The 11,926-nt window shown below is 52.0% G+C and overlaps 1 protein-coding gene across 2 annotated transcripts in view; it reads left to right on the top strand.

The window, feature by feature from the left end:
- The first annotated feature begins 9,621 nt into the window (after nt 1-9,621).
- Nucleotides 9,622-11,926, top strand: part of TFCP2L1 (transcription factor CP2 like 1) — a 58,514-nt gene continuing 56,209 nt past the window's right edge. Inside the window, exons 1-2 of one of the 2 annotated variants that reach the window (XM_058715543.1) lie at nt 9,622-9,793; nt 10,402-10,431. In XM_058715543.1, the coding sequence (XP_058571526.1) occupies nt 9,732-9,793; nt 10,402-10,431 (92 nt within the window). In that variant the 5' untranslated portion in view covers nt 9,622-9,731. The remainder of the gene's footprint in view (nt 9,794-10,401; nt 10,432-11,926) is intronic. The other variant, XM_058715544.1, reaches the window with a different exon arrangement.

Raw genomic sequence — 11,926 nt, 5'->3', positions numbered from 1 at the left:
AGTGCCACTCCTTGCTTTCCCCATTTCTCTGGACTAACAGCCCCCTGGCAAAGAGGCGCCAGATCCGGCCTCCCTGCAGAGGCTGGCACTAGGAACCGGGGACGTTTGCAGAAGGGGGCATAGAGCAGATGACAGGACTCTTGTCCGGTCCCTGGACACAAGGCACTGTGCCAAAAGTGTGTACGGCTGACCCTGCCCAGGGCAACTCGCTGAACGGGGAGTAGGGGATTTCTCATCAGAATGAGGAGACTTGATGGCTCAAAGGACTGGTGGGAGAATCTAGATAGAGAGAGGAGAGTCGGTAGAAGGCAGCGGCTCTCTGGAGTGGGAGGGACTGGGGCTCATATCCAAGCTCCTCTGGTTGTTAGCCATGAGCCCCTGTGCAGGTCAGGTCACCTGATGTCTCAGACCTCTACGGTCTCATCTGTAAAATGGGCACAAGGGTGTTTACAGGACCATTTGTGAGAACCAGGCAAGCTCGGAAGCATTATGTTCCCATCCACCTCTTGGAATACGCTAAGGGCTGAAGTACACTAGTTATGTGTTAGAACATATCCGCCTGTCTGGGCTGTTTGGTGAATGATAAATGTTAGTGGTGGAGACGAGCTTTGTTTTAAGAAAACCAAAACACTCCTGCCCAAATGTATCAATTTGACTATTTCAATTCCGAAGAGGGACTTACTATTTTTTTTATTTTGAAAGGTGTATTTTTACTTATTTTGAGAGAGAGAGAGAGAGAGAGAGGGAAAAGAGAGAATCCCAAGCAGTCTCTGTGCTCTCAGCGTGGAGCCCGATGTGGGGCTCGACCCACGTGCCGTGAGATCACGACCTGAGCTAAAATGAAGAGTCAGACAGATGCTTCACCGACTGAGCCACCCAGGCGCCCCGGAAGAATTTGTTTTTAAGGCTCTTTTTATTTTGGGATAACTTTAGACTTACAGAAAAGTTGCCAGTCTAACACAGAGAATTCCCGTATCCTGCTTGCCCAGTTTCCACCGTTAACATCCTAGATTTCTGTGCACATTTGTCAAAGCTAAGAAACTGAGATTGGTACAGTGCTATTAAGTAAGCTCCAGACTTTGTCTGAATCTGAAGGAGCATCTCTGAGAAGTCACTCTCTTCCTTGAGAGAGCGAGTGAGGCTCTTGACAGAGAAACTGGCACCACGGGCACTCGGGTGACAATGCGCACAATCGGCCAATGGGATTCAAAGGACAAAATGAGGGGCGCCTGGGTGGCTCAGTCGGCTGAGCGTCCGACTTCAGCTCAGGTGGTGATCTCGTGCTTTGTGAGTTCGAGCCCCGTGTCGGGCTCTGGGCTGACGGCTCGGAGCCTAGAGCCTGCTTTGGGTTCTGTGTCTCCTTCTCTCTCTCTCTGCCCCTCCTCTGCTCATGCTCTGTCTCTCTCTCTCTCTCTCTCTCTCTCTCTCTCTCTCTCCCTCAAAAATAAATAAACATTAAGAAAAAAAAAAGGGACCAAACTGTGATTTAGCCAAGCGTGCAAGGTAGCAGGGTGCGAGGAAGAGACAACTTGAAGTCAGGAGGCCTCAGTGCGTGCTTTAGTCTGCCATTTAATCTGTGTCTGCACAGCTCCCCTTACCCAGGTGCCTCTGTTCCTTCATCTGTAAAATGGGAATAAGATTCCTTGCCTGGGGCCCCTGGCAAGGCATGGCAGATACAGGTCTCCCCCTCACACCCATTCTCCCATCTTCCTCAGTAAGAAACTCCTGATTTTAAGCTGGGCACGTGTCCCTCTACCAAGGACTGCATTTCTCAGCTTCCCATACAGCAAGATGAGGCCAGGTGACTAGGTTCCAGTCAATGAGGAGTAAACAGAAGGGGTATGTACGTCTTCCTTGAAGACAGAAAGTATGCCCTTATTCTGCCCTCCCTCTTTGTGGCTGGGTAGAATGCTGTCATAATGGCTGGAGCTCTGGCAGCCCTTTTGGACCGTGCCACAAGCTTGCCAGTGGAAGGCACAAATGGCAAAGAAGGTGTAAGAAGGCCAGGTTCCTGGAACAGTAGAACTCCATGGGCTAATTACCTCTAGACCAGGGTTTTCTCAACCTGAGCCCTACTGATATTTTATGCTGGGTAATTCTTTGGGTGGGGGGGGGGCTGTCCTATGCATTGTCGATGTTTAGCAGCTTCCCTGGCCTCCACCCACTAGATGCCAGTAGCACCCCACTTCCTAAGGTGTGACAACTGAAAATGCCTCTAGAGATTGCCATCTGCCAAGGTCTCTTTTGGTTAAGAACCACTCTTCTAGGGGCACCTAGGTGGCTCAGTCAGTAAAGCATCTGACTCTTGACTTCGGCTCATGTCATGATCACAGGGTCATGACATAGTGCCCGTGTTTGGCTCTGTTCTGACAGCGTGGGGCCTGCTTGGGATTCTCTCTCCCCCCCCCCCTCCCTGCTCTCTAAAATACATAAATAAACTTAAAAAAAAAAAAAAAAGAGCTTCTGATCTAGAGCAGTTCTATCCAATAGGAATAGTCACAAATGCAAACCACGTATTTAAATTTAAATTTTCTAGTAGTCACATCAGAAAAAGTAAAAATAAACAGGTGAAATCAGTTTTAATAATGTAGTGTATTTGACTCAATATATTAAAAATACTGCCAGGGGCTCCTGGGTGGCTCAGTCGGTTAAGCATCCAACTTCGGCTCAGGTCATGATCTCACGGTTCGTGGGTTGGAGCCCCGCATCGGGCTCCGTGCTGACAGCTCAGAGCCTGGAGCCTGCTTCGGATTCTGTGTCTCCCTCTCTCTGTCCTTCCCCTGCTTGCACTCTGTCTCTCTCTCCCTCTCAAAGGTGAATAAATGTTTAAAAATATTTTTTAAAAATTACTGTCAGGGTGCCTGGATGGCTTAGTCAGTTAAGCGTCTAACTCTTGATTTCGGCTCAGGTCATGATCTCAAGGTTTTAGAGTTCAAGCCTGCATCGGGCTCATGCTGACAGCATAGTCTGCTTGGGATTCTCTCTCTGCCCTTCCCCAGTTCGCTCTTTCTCTCTCTCTCTCTCAAAATAAATATTTATAAACTTGGGGGACCTGGGTGGCTCAGTCGGTTGAGCATCCAACTTCAGCTCAGGTCATGATCTTGCAGTCGTGAGTTTGAGCCCCACGTAGGGCTTGTGGCTGTCAGGGCGAAGCCTGCTTCAGATCCTCTGTCTCTTTCTCTCTCTGCCCCTCCCCTCCTTGGGCTCTCTCAAAAATAAATAAACGTCCAAAAATGAATAACTAAACTTAAAAAAATTATGGTCTGGGAATGCAAGCTGGTGCAGCTACTCTGGAAAACAGTATGGAGGTTCCTCAAAAAACTAAAAATAGAACCAGCTACGACCCAGCGATTGCACTACGAGGCATTTATCCATGGGATACAGGTGTGCTGTTTCAAAGGGAAGCATGCACCCACATATTTATAGCAGCACTATCAACAATAGCCAAAGTACTGAAAGAGCCCAAATGTCCATCGATGGATGAATGGATAAAGAAGATGTGGTATATATATACAATGGCGTATTACTCGGCAATCGAAAAGAATGAAATCTTGCCATTTGCAACGACGTGGATGGAACTGGAGGGTATTATGCTAAGTGAAAATAGTCAGCCAGAGAAAGACAAAAATCATATGATTTCACTCATATGAGGACTTTAAGAGACCAAATAGATGAACATAAGGGAAGGGAAGCAAAAGTAATATAAAAACAGGGAGGGGGACAAAACAGAAGAGACTCATAAACATGGAGAACAAACCGAGGGTTACAGGAGGGGTTGTGGGAGGGGGGATGGGCTAAATGGTTAAGGGAATGCCTCAAGGAATCTACTCCTGAAATCATTGTTGCGCTATATGCTAATTTGGATGTAAATTTTAAAAAATAAAAAATAAAATTAAAAGAAAAAAATTATTGTCACTTATTACAGGATTGGTATAAGAATTGTTGACAGGCTATATTGCATTCTTTTATTCATACAAAACCTTTAACACCAGGGTGTTACAATACTAACATTCAAGAAGTAATTAAAAGCGAGATTGGTGATGTGCAGTTGAAACTCAGGTCAGAGGGCATGGTGGGTGCTGTGCCCCGCTGAGGTCCCCTCCCTGCCAAGGCACTCAGGCCCCTGATGACAGTTCATGCCACCTACTGGGTCCCTCTCCAGGACTCGTCTCCAGCTGAGTCACTTTGCTCAAGGGCATGTCCTTTCCCCAGGGGCAACCTGTGTCTGACCGGCACTGGTGAGTGGGGATGTATCCCTTGGGGATGCCCAAATTCTGGACAATTCTGAGGGCCATCCCAGCCCCAGAGCTCCCACAGGGATCCACGAAGACCTCACAGCTTAACTCACTCCTCTGCCCACTCTGACCCTCACTCACTCCCAGACAGCTTGCTGATCCCAAGAGCACTCCTCAGTAAATGTCCATCGTGCAATCAGCAACAGAGAGGTTAAGTGACTTGCCCAAGGTGACACAACCCGTCCACTCCCCAGAAGTCAGAGTTCACCGGGGCTTACTGTCCCTTGGCCCCTTCTTACTCCAGGGGTCTGCCCTATGGCTCCCCGTTGTTGTATCCCTGGAGAATCACACTGTTTCCTCCCTCTGCACCTTTGCACACATTGTTGCTTATGCCTGGGGAATCACTTCTGTTCCTTCACCATAGAAATCCTACCTCCCTTGGGAGGGTGGGGAGTGGGGGGGGGGAAGCTCAAATTACCCATCCTCTCCTCCCCCAGGAAGCCTGCCTGGGTTAGCCAGCTCTAAAATCTCTAGATGGTTCTAAATCCCTAGTGTGCTTCCTGTAATCTGTGGACACACATGTGCAGTAAGAGCCCATGGGAATTGTTAAGCCTGAAGAGTTGGATGAGGACAGAAGTGGAAGGGGCCAGGAGAATATCCTTTCTGGGCACCACCTTGTGAAATTTGTGTGCATTTCCATGTTACTCCTAGAAGATTAGTTAATTGCGGACTAGACTGTACTAGGGAGTTTCCATTTGAAGCATCCACCACGGTGTTTCATGGCAGCTTATGTCAATCTGGTTAATCTGGCAGCCCATGAGTAGCCTCTCTATGATGTCCCCATGTCAGGTGTAGGACATGGGAGGAATATCCTGCCTGGGAGATTCCAGACGCCGGTCTAGGCTGGGGGTCGAGAGGCTGTGCCAAACAGGACCTAGTACCGAGGTCCAGAGTCAGACGGCTTGGGTTCAATCTTGAATCTCAGGCACCTTGCCTTGGGTAAGTCACTGCAGCATTTGGAGCCCGTGTCCCCTCCTGGGGTAATCTCACTGTAACTTGCACGGGTGCAGTGGGGATTGAATGCATTACATCAATACCTATTCAGAGCCAGCGCTCAGCAGGTGGGAGCTTCCTCCGGGTCCCCTGCGCAGGGCGCTGCACCTCAGCGGGCCTCCAGGGCTGAGGTGCTGTAAGGAGAGGCTGGCAGGCCAGAGACCGGGGCTACGAGGGCTCCCTCCTGCCAGTCCGATTCTATTTTCTGTCTGGGCCGTGGGAACAGCAGTGAGGGCTGGCCGGGCCTCAGCCTGACGGGGCTGCACACCCTGTGTTTGGGTAACCCCCTGTCCGCCAAGCCTATTGGCGTAACAGTGTCCCTTCTCTCCCCGGAGAGGCTCTCCCCCCAGGAGGAAATTCCTGCCTCTGAGCTCTGCAGAGGCATCTTACCTAGGCGAACCTGCCAGAGAAATTGCCAAGGGGCAGACCGTGCGTTTTTCTAGTGAGGGGTGGATAGGCAGACACCTGGTCTGCACCTCTTCTTGGCCCTTTGGCCTTTTCCTTCTATCTCGTGGTCTTGTAAACTGTGGCTGCCCCCTTACTCTGTTGAAGCCCCTCCTTCCCCATCTGCCAAAGGGCCCGCAGCCCCTTCTTCCCAGGGCTACTGTGGGAAGTGTCCAGCCCAGAGTAGGTATTCCCAAAATAACAGGGAGGATCTCAGTCCTTCTCCCCTTCAGGGAGTCCAAGTCAGGAAAATCAACAGCTTTTTGGTATCAGACATCACTGAGGTCCACTAGCCCTGTCCTCCCAGTATGTGGACAGCTGGGGTGGGCACCTCCTTTCTACCTACCCCCAAAACGAGCAGTCCCTCCTGTGTGTGTGGGCCCTGAGTGGCTGACATCGGGGCATGGGGCACGGCCTGTGCAAGGAAAGGTCATGGGGTCTGGGCAGATGGGAGCTGCTTGCTACCCGCAAATACCTGGGGGCATCCGTACCCACCTTTTCCAATTATTTTAGAAGGGGCTCTGTCCTCTCCAGGCAAAGCCTGTGAAACTTGAATTCTGGAGCCGGGCAAACATGATCCTTTTCTTTTCTCTCCTGTGCCACACAGGCTGCTGAGGCTTCTGGCTTTTACATATACTTAGAAATAAATCTATTTCTAAATGAAATATTTCAGATTGCCAAAATACATAAAGTGTTCTTTTTTTTTTTTTTTAATGTTTATTTACTTATTTTGAGACAGTGACAGAGAGAGCCTGTGGGAGGGTCAGGGAGAGAGGGAGAAAGAGAATCCCAAGCAGGCTCTGTGTTGCCAACATAGAGCCCAACGCTGGGCTCGATGTCACTAACTGTGAGATGGTGACCTGAGCCGAAATCAAGAGTCAGACGCTTAACCGACTGAGCCACCCAGGCGCCCCCATAAAGAGTGTTCTAATGGCCATTCATGTTCCCACTATCCAGCCTAAGGGAGAAATGATTCCATAAATAATGGTAATGGCCTTCGGTTAGTTGAAGGCCCCTATGTGAGCCTGCCTCCCCAGAGGTAAGTCCTCCTCTGAGAATGCTGTTTATTACTTCCTGGCCACATAGGTAAAGACTCCTGTGCAGTATCTAGTGTTATTCTGCATGTTTCTAAACCTGAGAAAGCATATTATACAATGTGTAACTTATACTTGGCTTCTCTCTGCCCTGCCCTTAGGTTTCTGGGCTTCATCTACGGAGTTCTAGTTCATTTGCAGGCTTCCGGAGTCCTTCATCACGTGAACAGGCCACAGATGGCGTAGCTAGCCTCCCATTAATGGACATTTAGTTTGTCTCCAATTTTTGCTATTACAAACAATACTGGGATACATATAATTATACAGACTTTTCCCTCTGGCTAGCATACCTCCTTTCCCCAACCTCGGTCGCCCAGAAACTCCTATGCATTTGTCAAAACCATCCTCGCAGGCATCAGGACCCGGACTCTTCAGGGTGACCTCCTCCCAGAGCAGCTGGAATCCCGGGTGGAGCTGCCAAGAGGTGTTGCCCCTTGAGGACTCTGTGGGGCCCCGGGCTGCTACTCCTCAGGAACAGACACGCATCTGGGCCCTGGTACACTGGCCGGTCTTGTTCCAAGAAAGGAATGCAGGGCTTTAGGATAGGAATTGATGGTAGCCAAAGAGCACGGGTTCTCGAATCTGCATTTTGGGCAAGGCTCGGTGGCAGGGGTCATGTTCCTTTTGCAGCATCTGCTGGTGGCTGGAATGGCGGGGGGCTGGCTGGGCTTTGATCTCCAATGGGGCGGTTGGACGCTCTACACGGTGGTCCAGGATTCCAGAAAACCAGAGGCAGAAGCTGCCTGGCCTCCTAGGGGCCAGCCTGGAACAGGGCCAGGATTATTTCCACTGCATTTTGCTTTTGGCCATGCTGTGTGCTCAGTTGGAGACACTCCTCCAACTCCCGCTTCACGGATTGGCCTAACTTCCATTTACCCATCCATCAGGAGACATCACTTTCCCCGGGGACTCAAAGCCCTCCCTCATATTCCCAGAGCAGCCTGTACTGCCTTGATCACACTGCACTGGAATTGTTGCTTTCCCAAAGGCCTCTCCAGGTAGAATGCAAACTTGCATCCCGTGCCATGCCTGGCACATGGCAGGTGCTCTGGGCATATTTGTCCAGTGAAAGGATCCAGTAAAGGGTATGCTCTTTGCACACTACCCCAGAGAGCCTCCCATTTAGATGCTGCACTTGTCACGGACCCTGAGACAGAGCTTAGCGTTCAGGATGTTTATTAGGAAGTTTCCTTGAGATTAATACCTGTGTAAGGGATGGGAAGGAAGCAGGAGTGGACTGAGGGAGATCCCTTGGGAGGAACCCAGGACAGGTTTGCCTGCCCCTAGGCGTGTCCTGGGGCTAAATTAGCCCATCAGCAGAAGATGGCCAGACTTTCATTCTCCTGTCTCAGTAGTCATTGGGATGTAGACCACCCCTACCTGGGTGTGACCTTGGGGGAGGAGGCTGTCTGCAGTGGAGGCTATCCCAGAAGGGGCTGATGGTTGGGGGGCTATCTGCTTACGGCCCTCTCTGTGGCTCACACAGTAAGTCCTTCTTTGGAGGGGGATTGGAATGACACGCTTTTGTTTTCCTCTTGGGATAGAAGAACATCTTGGGGGGGGGGGCAGGTAGTAGTCCCTGAGAGCTAAGAGGAAGTGCCTTGCCAGCTGTGACTTGTGGCTGGAGGAAGAGTTGCTGTGAGAGCAGAGTACTGACATCCATGCCTGGGGGAGCTGGAGTTTCACTTCCAGGTCTTCATGGGGCTTCATTCCATCAACACTCAGAACGTCCACCTCTTCTGTGCCAGGCACTGTGACTTGTAGTGGGGGGGGGGGTCTGGGTATCACTTGGGTGTGAATCATGTCTCTATGACCTCCACTCCCTCCTTTCTGACCACTCCCCCATTACCCACTGTCTACACTTCTTCCAGACTGATCTTTCCAAAAAGCAAATCACGTATTCAACTCTCCTTAAACCGTACTTAGAAATCCCAGCTCCGGGCGGGCCAGGGCATGCCAGGCCCTCTGTCATCTGCTCCGTCCAACTCTCTCACCTTATTTCCTTATCCCCTTGGTCACCCAGCCCCAGACATGCTAAAGTGGATCTGCCTTGGCAATTACTGCTGCCCTTGCCTTGGGCCACTTTCCCTCCAGATGTTCAGAGAGGCTTCTTCCAAGTCTGTAAGATCCAGGTTCAATGTCACCTCCTCCAGGAAGCCTTCTCTGATTACACACTCGATGCACTTTTTTTTTTTTTTTTTCATATTTATTCAACAAATATTTATTGAGCACTCACTATGTCCCAAGCACTTTCCAGGCCGAGGGGATATTCCAGGAGTTGGACTCCGGGCCTTGCCCTCTTGCAGCTTATATGCTAGTGGGAAAGACAATCAATCAATCAACGAAGATAAAAGGTGCCACGATTTCAGAGTGTAAAGTGCTATTGAAAACACACACACACACACACACACACACACACACACACACACACACACACACACACAAAACAAGAGCAAGGTAAGGGGGGCGAAGAGTGTCCGGTCGGGGTCCGTCACATCCAAGCAGCCTCCCCCACCAACCACGGTGCAGCTGTGCGGACCCGCCCTGGGCGCGGAGTCAGGAGCGGCGCGCGGAGGAAGCCCGGGAGGTCGTCGGGGCGGCGGCGAGGGTCACCTGGGCCCCACCCTCGGCTCCAGGCCGCCGCCGCGCCGCCGCGCGCTCGCTCCCGGGAAGGGCGCGCCAGAGCGGGTCACCCAGGTGCGCGGCCTCCGGGAGCCACCGCCCCGCCGCGCGGCCTGGGGGGGCGGGTCCGGCCGTGGCCCCGCCCCCGGGCCGTCCATAAATGCGCCGGGCCGGCCGGCACCCCGGGTTCTGAGCACGGTTTCCAGCGGGCGGCCGGACGTCGGCGCGGCCCGCGGCCGGTTTGCTGCCACGCCTGGGTCGCGGCGGGCGCGGAGCCGCAGCCATGCTGTTCTGGCACACGCAGCCCGAGCACTACAACCAGCACAGCTCCGGCAGCTACCTGCGGTAAGGGCCGCGCCGCCCCGGCTTTACGGGCGCAGCCCGCGGGGCGCGGCCGGGGTCGGCGGGCGAGGCGCCGTCGGACGTCCCGGGGCGGGGCGGGAGCCGCAGGGCCCCGGGTCCCGAGCGCCCTCGCCGCGCCCCGGCCTTCCCGCTGTCCGCCCTTTGGGGACTGGGAGGGACGTCGCCAAGGTCCCTCCTAGGGACGGACGGACCCCGGCGGGGCCCGTCCTCCCTCGACGACCCTGGCGGACGCGGAGCGCACACCTGCTGGCCGCAGCCGCCCAGTCCGGCCGCCTGGCCCCCGTCTCTCCTCTCCACGCTCGCGCGGGAAGAGAGAGGAAACTTCCTGCCGTCAGTCTGGTGCCCGTCGCGGGGAAGTCTGGTCCCCTGCTCTTTGCCCCTCTCTGCCCGGGTCCTTCTCCGAGCCTCGCGCCCTCTCCAGTCACCTTGGGCCGCGGGGCGAGTGAGCGGCGAGGGCGCGCTTCAGCCTCGCGCGCCGGCGGGCGGGGGCTCCGAGGAACAGGTGGCCCCCTCCTTCCAGGTGGTCTTGCGTTATCGGCCTGGGGCCCGCACGTTTATTACCCTTGATGGAAATCTTTCTTCTTCTGCAGGGACTTGACTAGTGCTCTTCAAAGGGAAAAGTAAGTCGTGCTTGTTTTTTTCAAAGTTCTCTCCCATCCCCTCTGAGGAAGTACGAGCCCCGTTAGCTTCGGTTCCTGGAGGATTGTTTTTCCCTGTTCTGCAGCTGGCTGGGCACTAATGGGCAGTCATTTCATTTTCTGAACTCGCCTGAACCAGCTTTAGCCTGTCTTTATTTCCATCCTAGTCACGGTTTATGAAATGTGCCTAATTTAACCCAAAGGGCATTTGGTATGGGCTCAGAGAAAGTGAGTCGTGAGACCCAGGGAGAGGGAGTCGCTGGCACTGGTAGCCCTGAAGTGAGAGCCATTCTGAGTGCCCCCCTACCCCCCCCCCCGACTTTTTTGCCCCAAGAAGTTCTCACTCAGATGTAGCAGTCCACGTTATTTGGAAATCCTGGCTTCTGATAAGTATGCGTCCAGTAGTCCTCTCTGAAGCCATCACCCTTCTGGAAGCAAGGAAATGATTGGGTTTAACTGATGTGTCTTCTGTTCCTTATTCCTGGGTCTGAGTAGTAGAAGGTGGCAGAGTGTAGCCTCTTAATTGAGGAATGATGGCTTCCCTGCAGACCCCGGTGATGTCATCCGAGGGAAGCTGCTGGGGGAGGGTGTGGGGGATGTCGGGAGTCCGCTGGGGGTTGTTAGACCCTGCAAAATTGTATCCGTTCACCTATATGAACCGCCACAGTGGAGTCCCTTTTTATGGTACTGTGCCATGTGGTTACAGTTGTGGTGTTTTGGCCAAATTTTAGTTTGTGGCCATTAAATATGTTGCCGTATCTTAAAAACAAGCTTGAAGGTGACCTTGAGTGGAATATGAGTGTATTTAAAACTTCCTGGATACTTAAAATGTCATCCCATTAGGGAATAATGCCCCACTGTGTAGGAGGCTCTTCTACTGAGATGGAAATTTGTCTGTGGAGTTCCTTAGATACCTTTTTAGGATTTTGGTGTTGTATTGGGGGTCAGGCGGTGGGGTGGGAGTTGGGGTGCAAGGTGCCCCAAAGCCATATTGGTTTCTGGGGTCATTTTGGGGGCACGGATAAAGAAACATTTGGTCCATGGTATTTATTTTACTTTTTATATTTTTACTTCGCTCTTTGGAAGCTAGGGTTTTCACCTTTATAGAGGCTGACCTCGGTGAAGGCCAAGGTGAGGGTCAGTGACTATTGCCACTGGTTCCCGCAACTCCAGAGTGAGCGTCTTGTCCTTTTCCTTGGTTTTTATATTTTATTTTTGGTCTCCTCACGCTGCACCACTTGTGCAAATCGTCTGACCTTACCAGTAGTGGCCTTTACTCTTTTCTTCCTTTTTCTGTTTGATGTTCTCGTGACTTTTATTCCTTGGCAAATAAGGATGCCAGGCTTGAAACAAGTTACTGTTGAGTGATGGTTCTTACCACCCCTGCCTTTTCTTCTTCCTTTTTTTTTAATTTAAAGGCAGCAGGCGCATGGATTATTAACTTAACATGGTCTGGGCAAACATGACCTTATGCAAT

Source organism: Neofelis nebulosa, chromosome 2 (assembly GCF_028018385.1).
Source record: "Neofelis nebulosa isolate mNeoNeb1 chromosome 2, mNeoNeb1.pri, whole genome shotgun sequence".
Lineage (NCBI taxonomy): Eukaryota > Metazoa > Chordata > Mammalia > Carnivora > Felidae > Neofelis > Neofelis nebulosa.
This window is presented reverse-complemented; position numbering and strand designations above follow the sequence as displayed.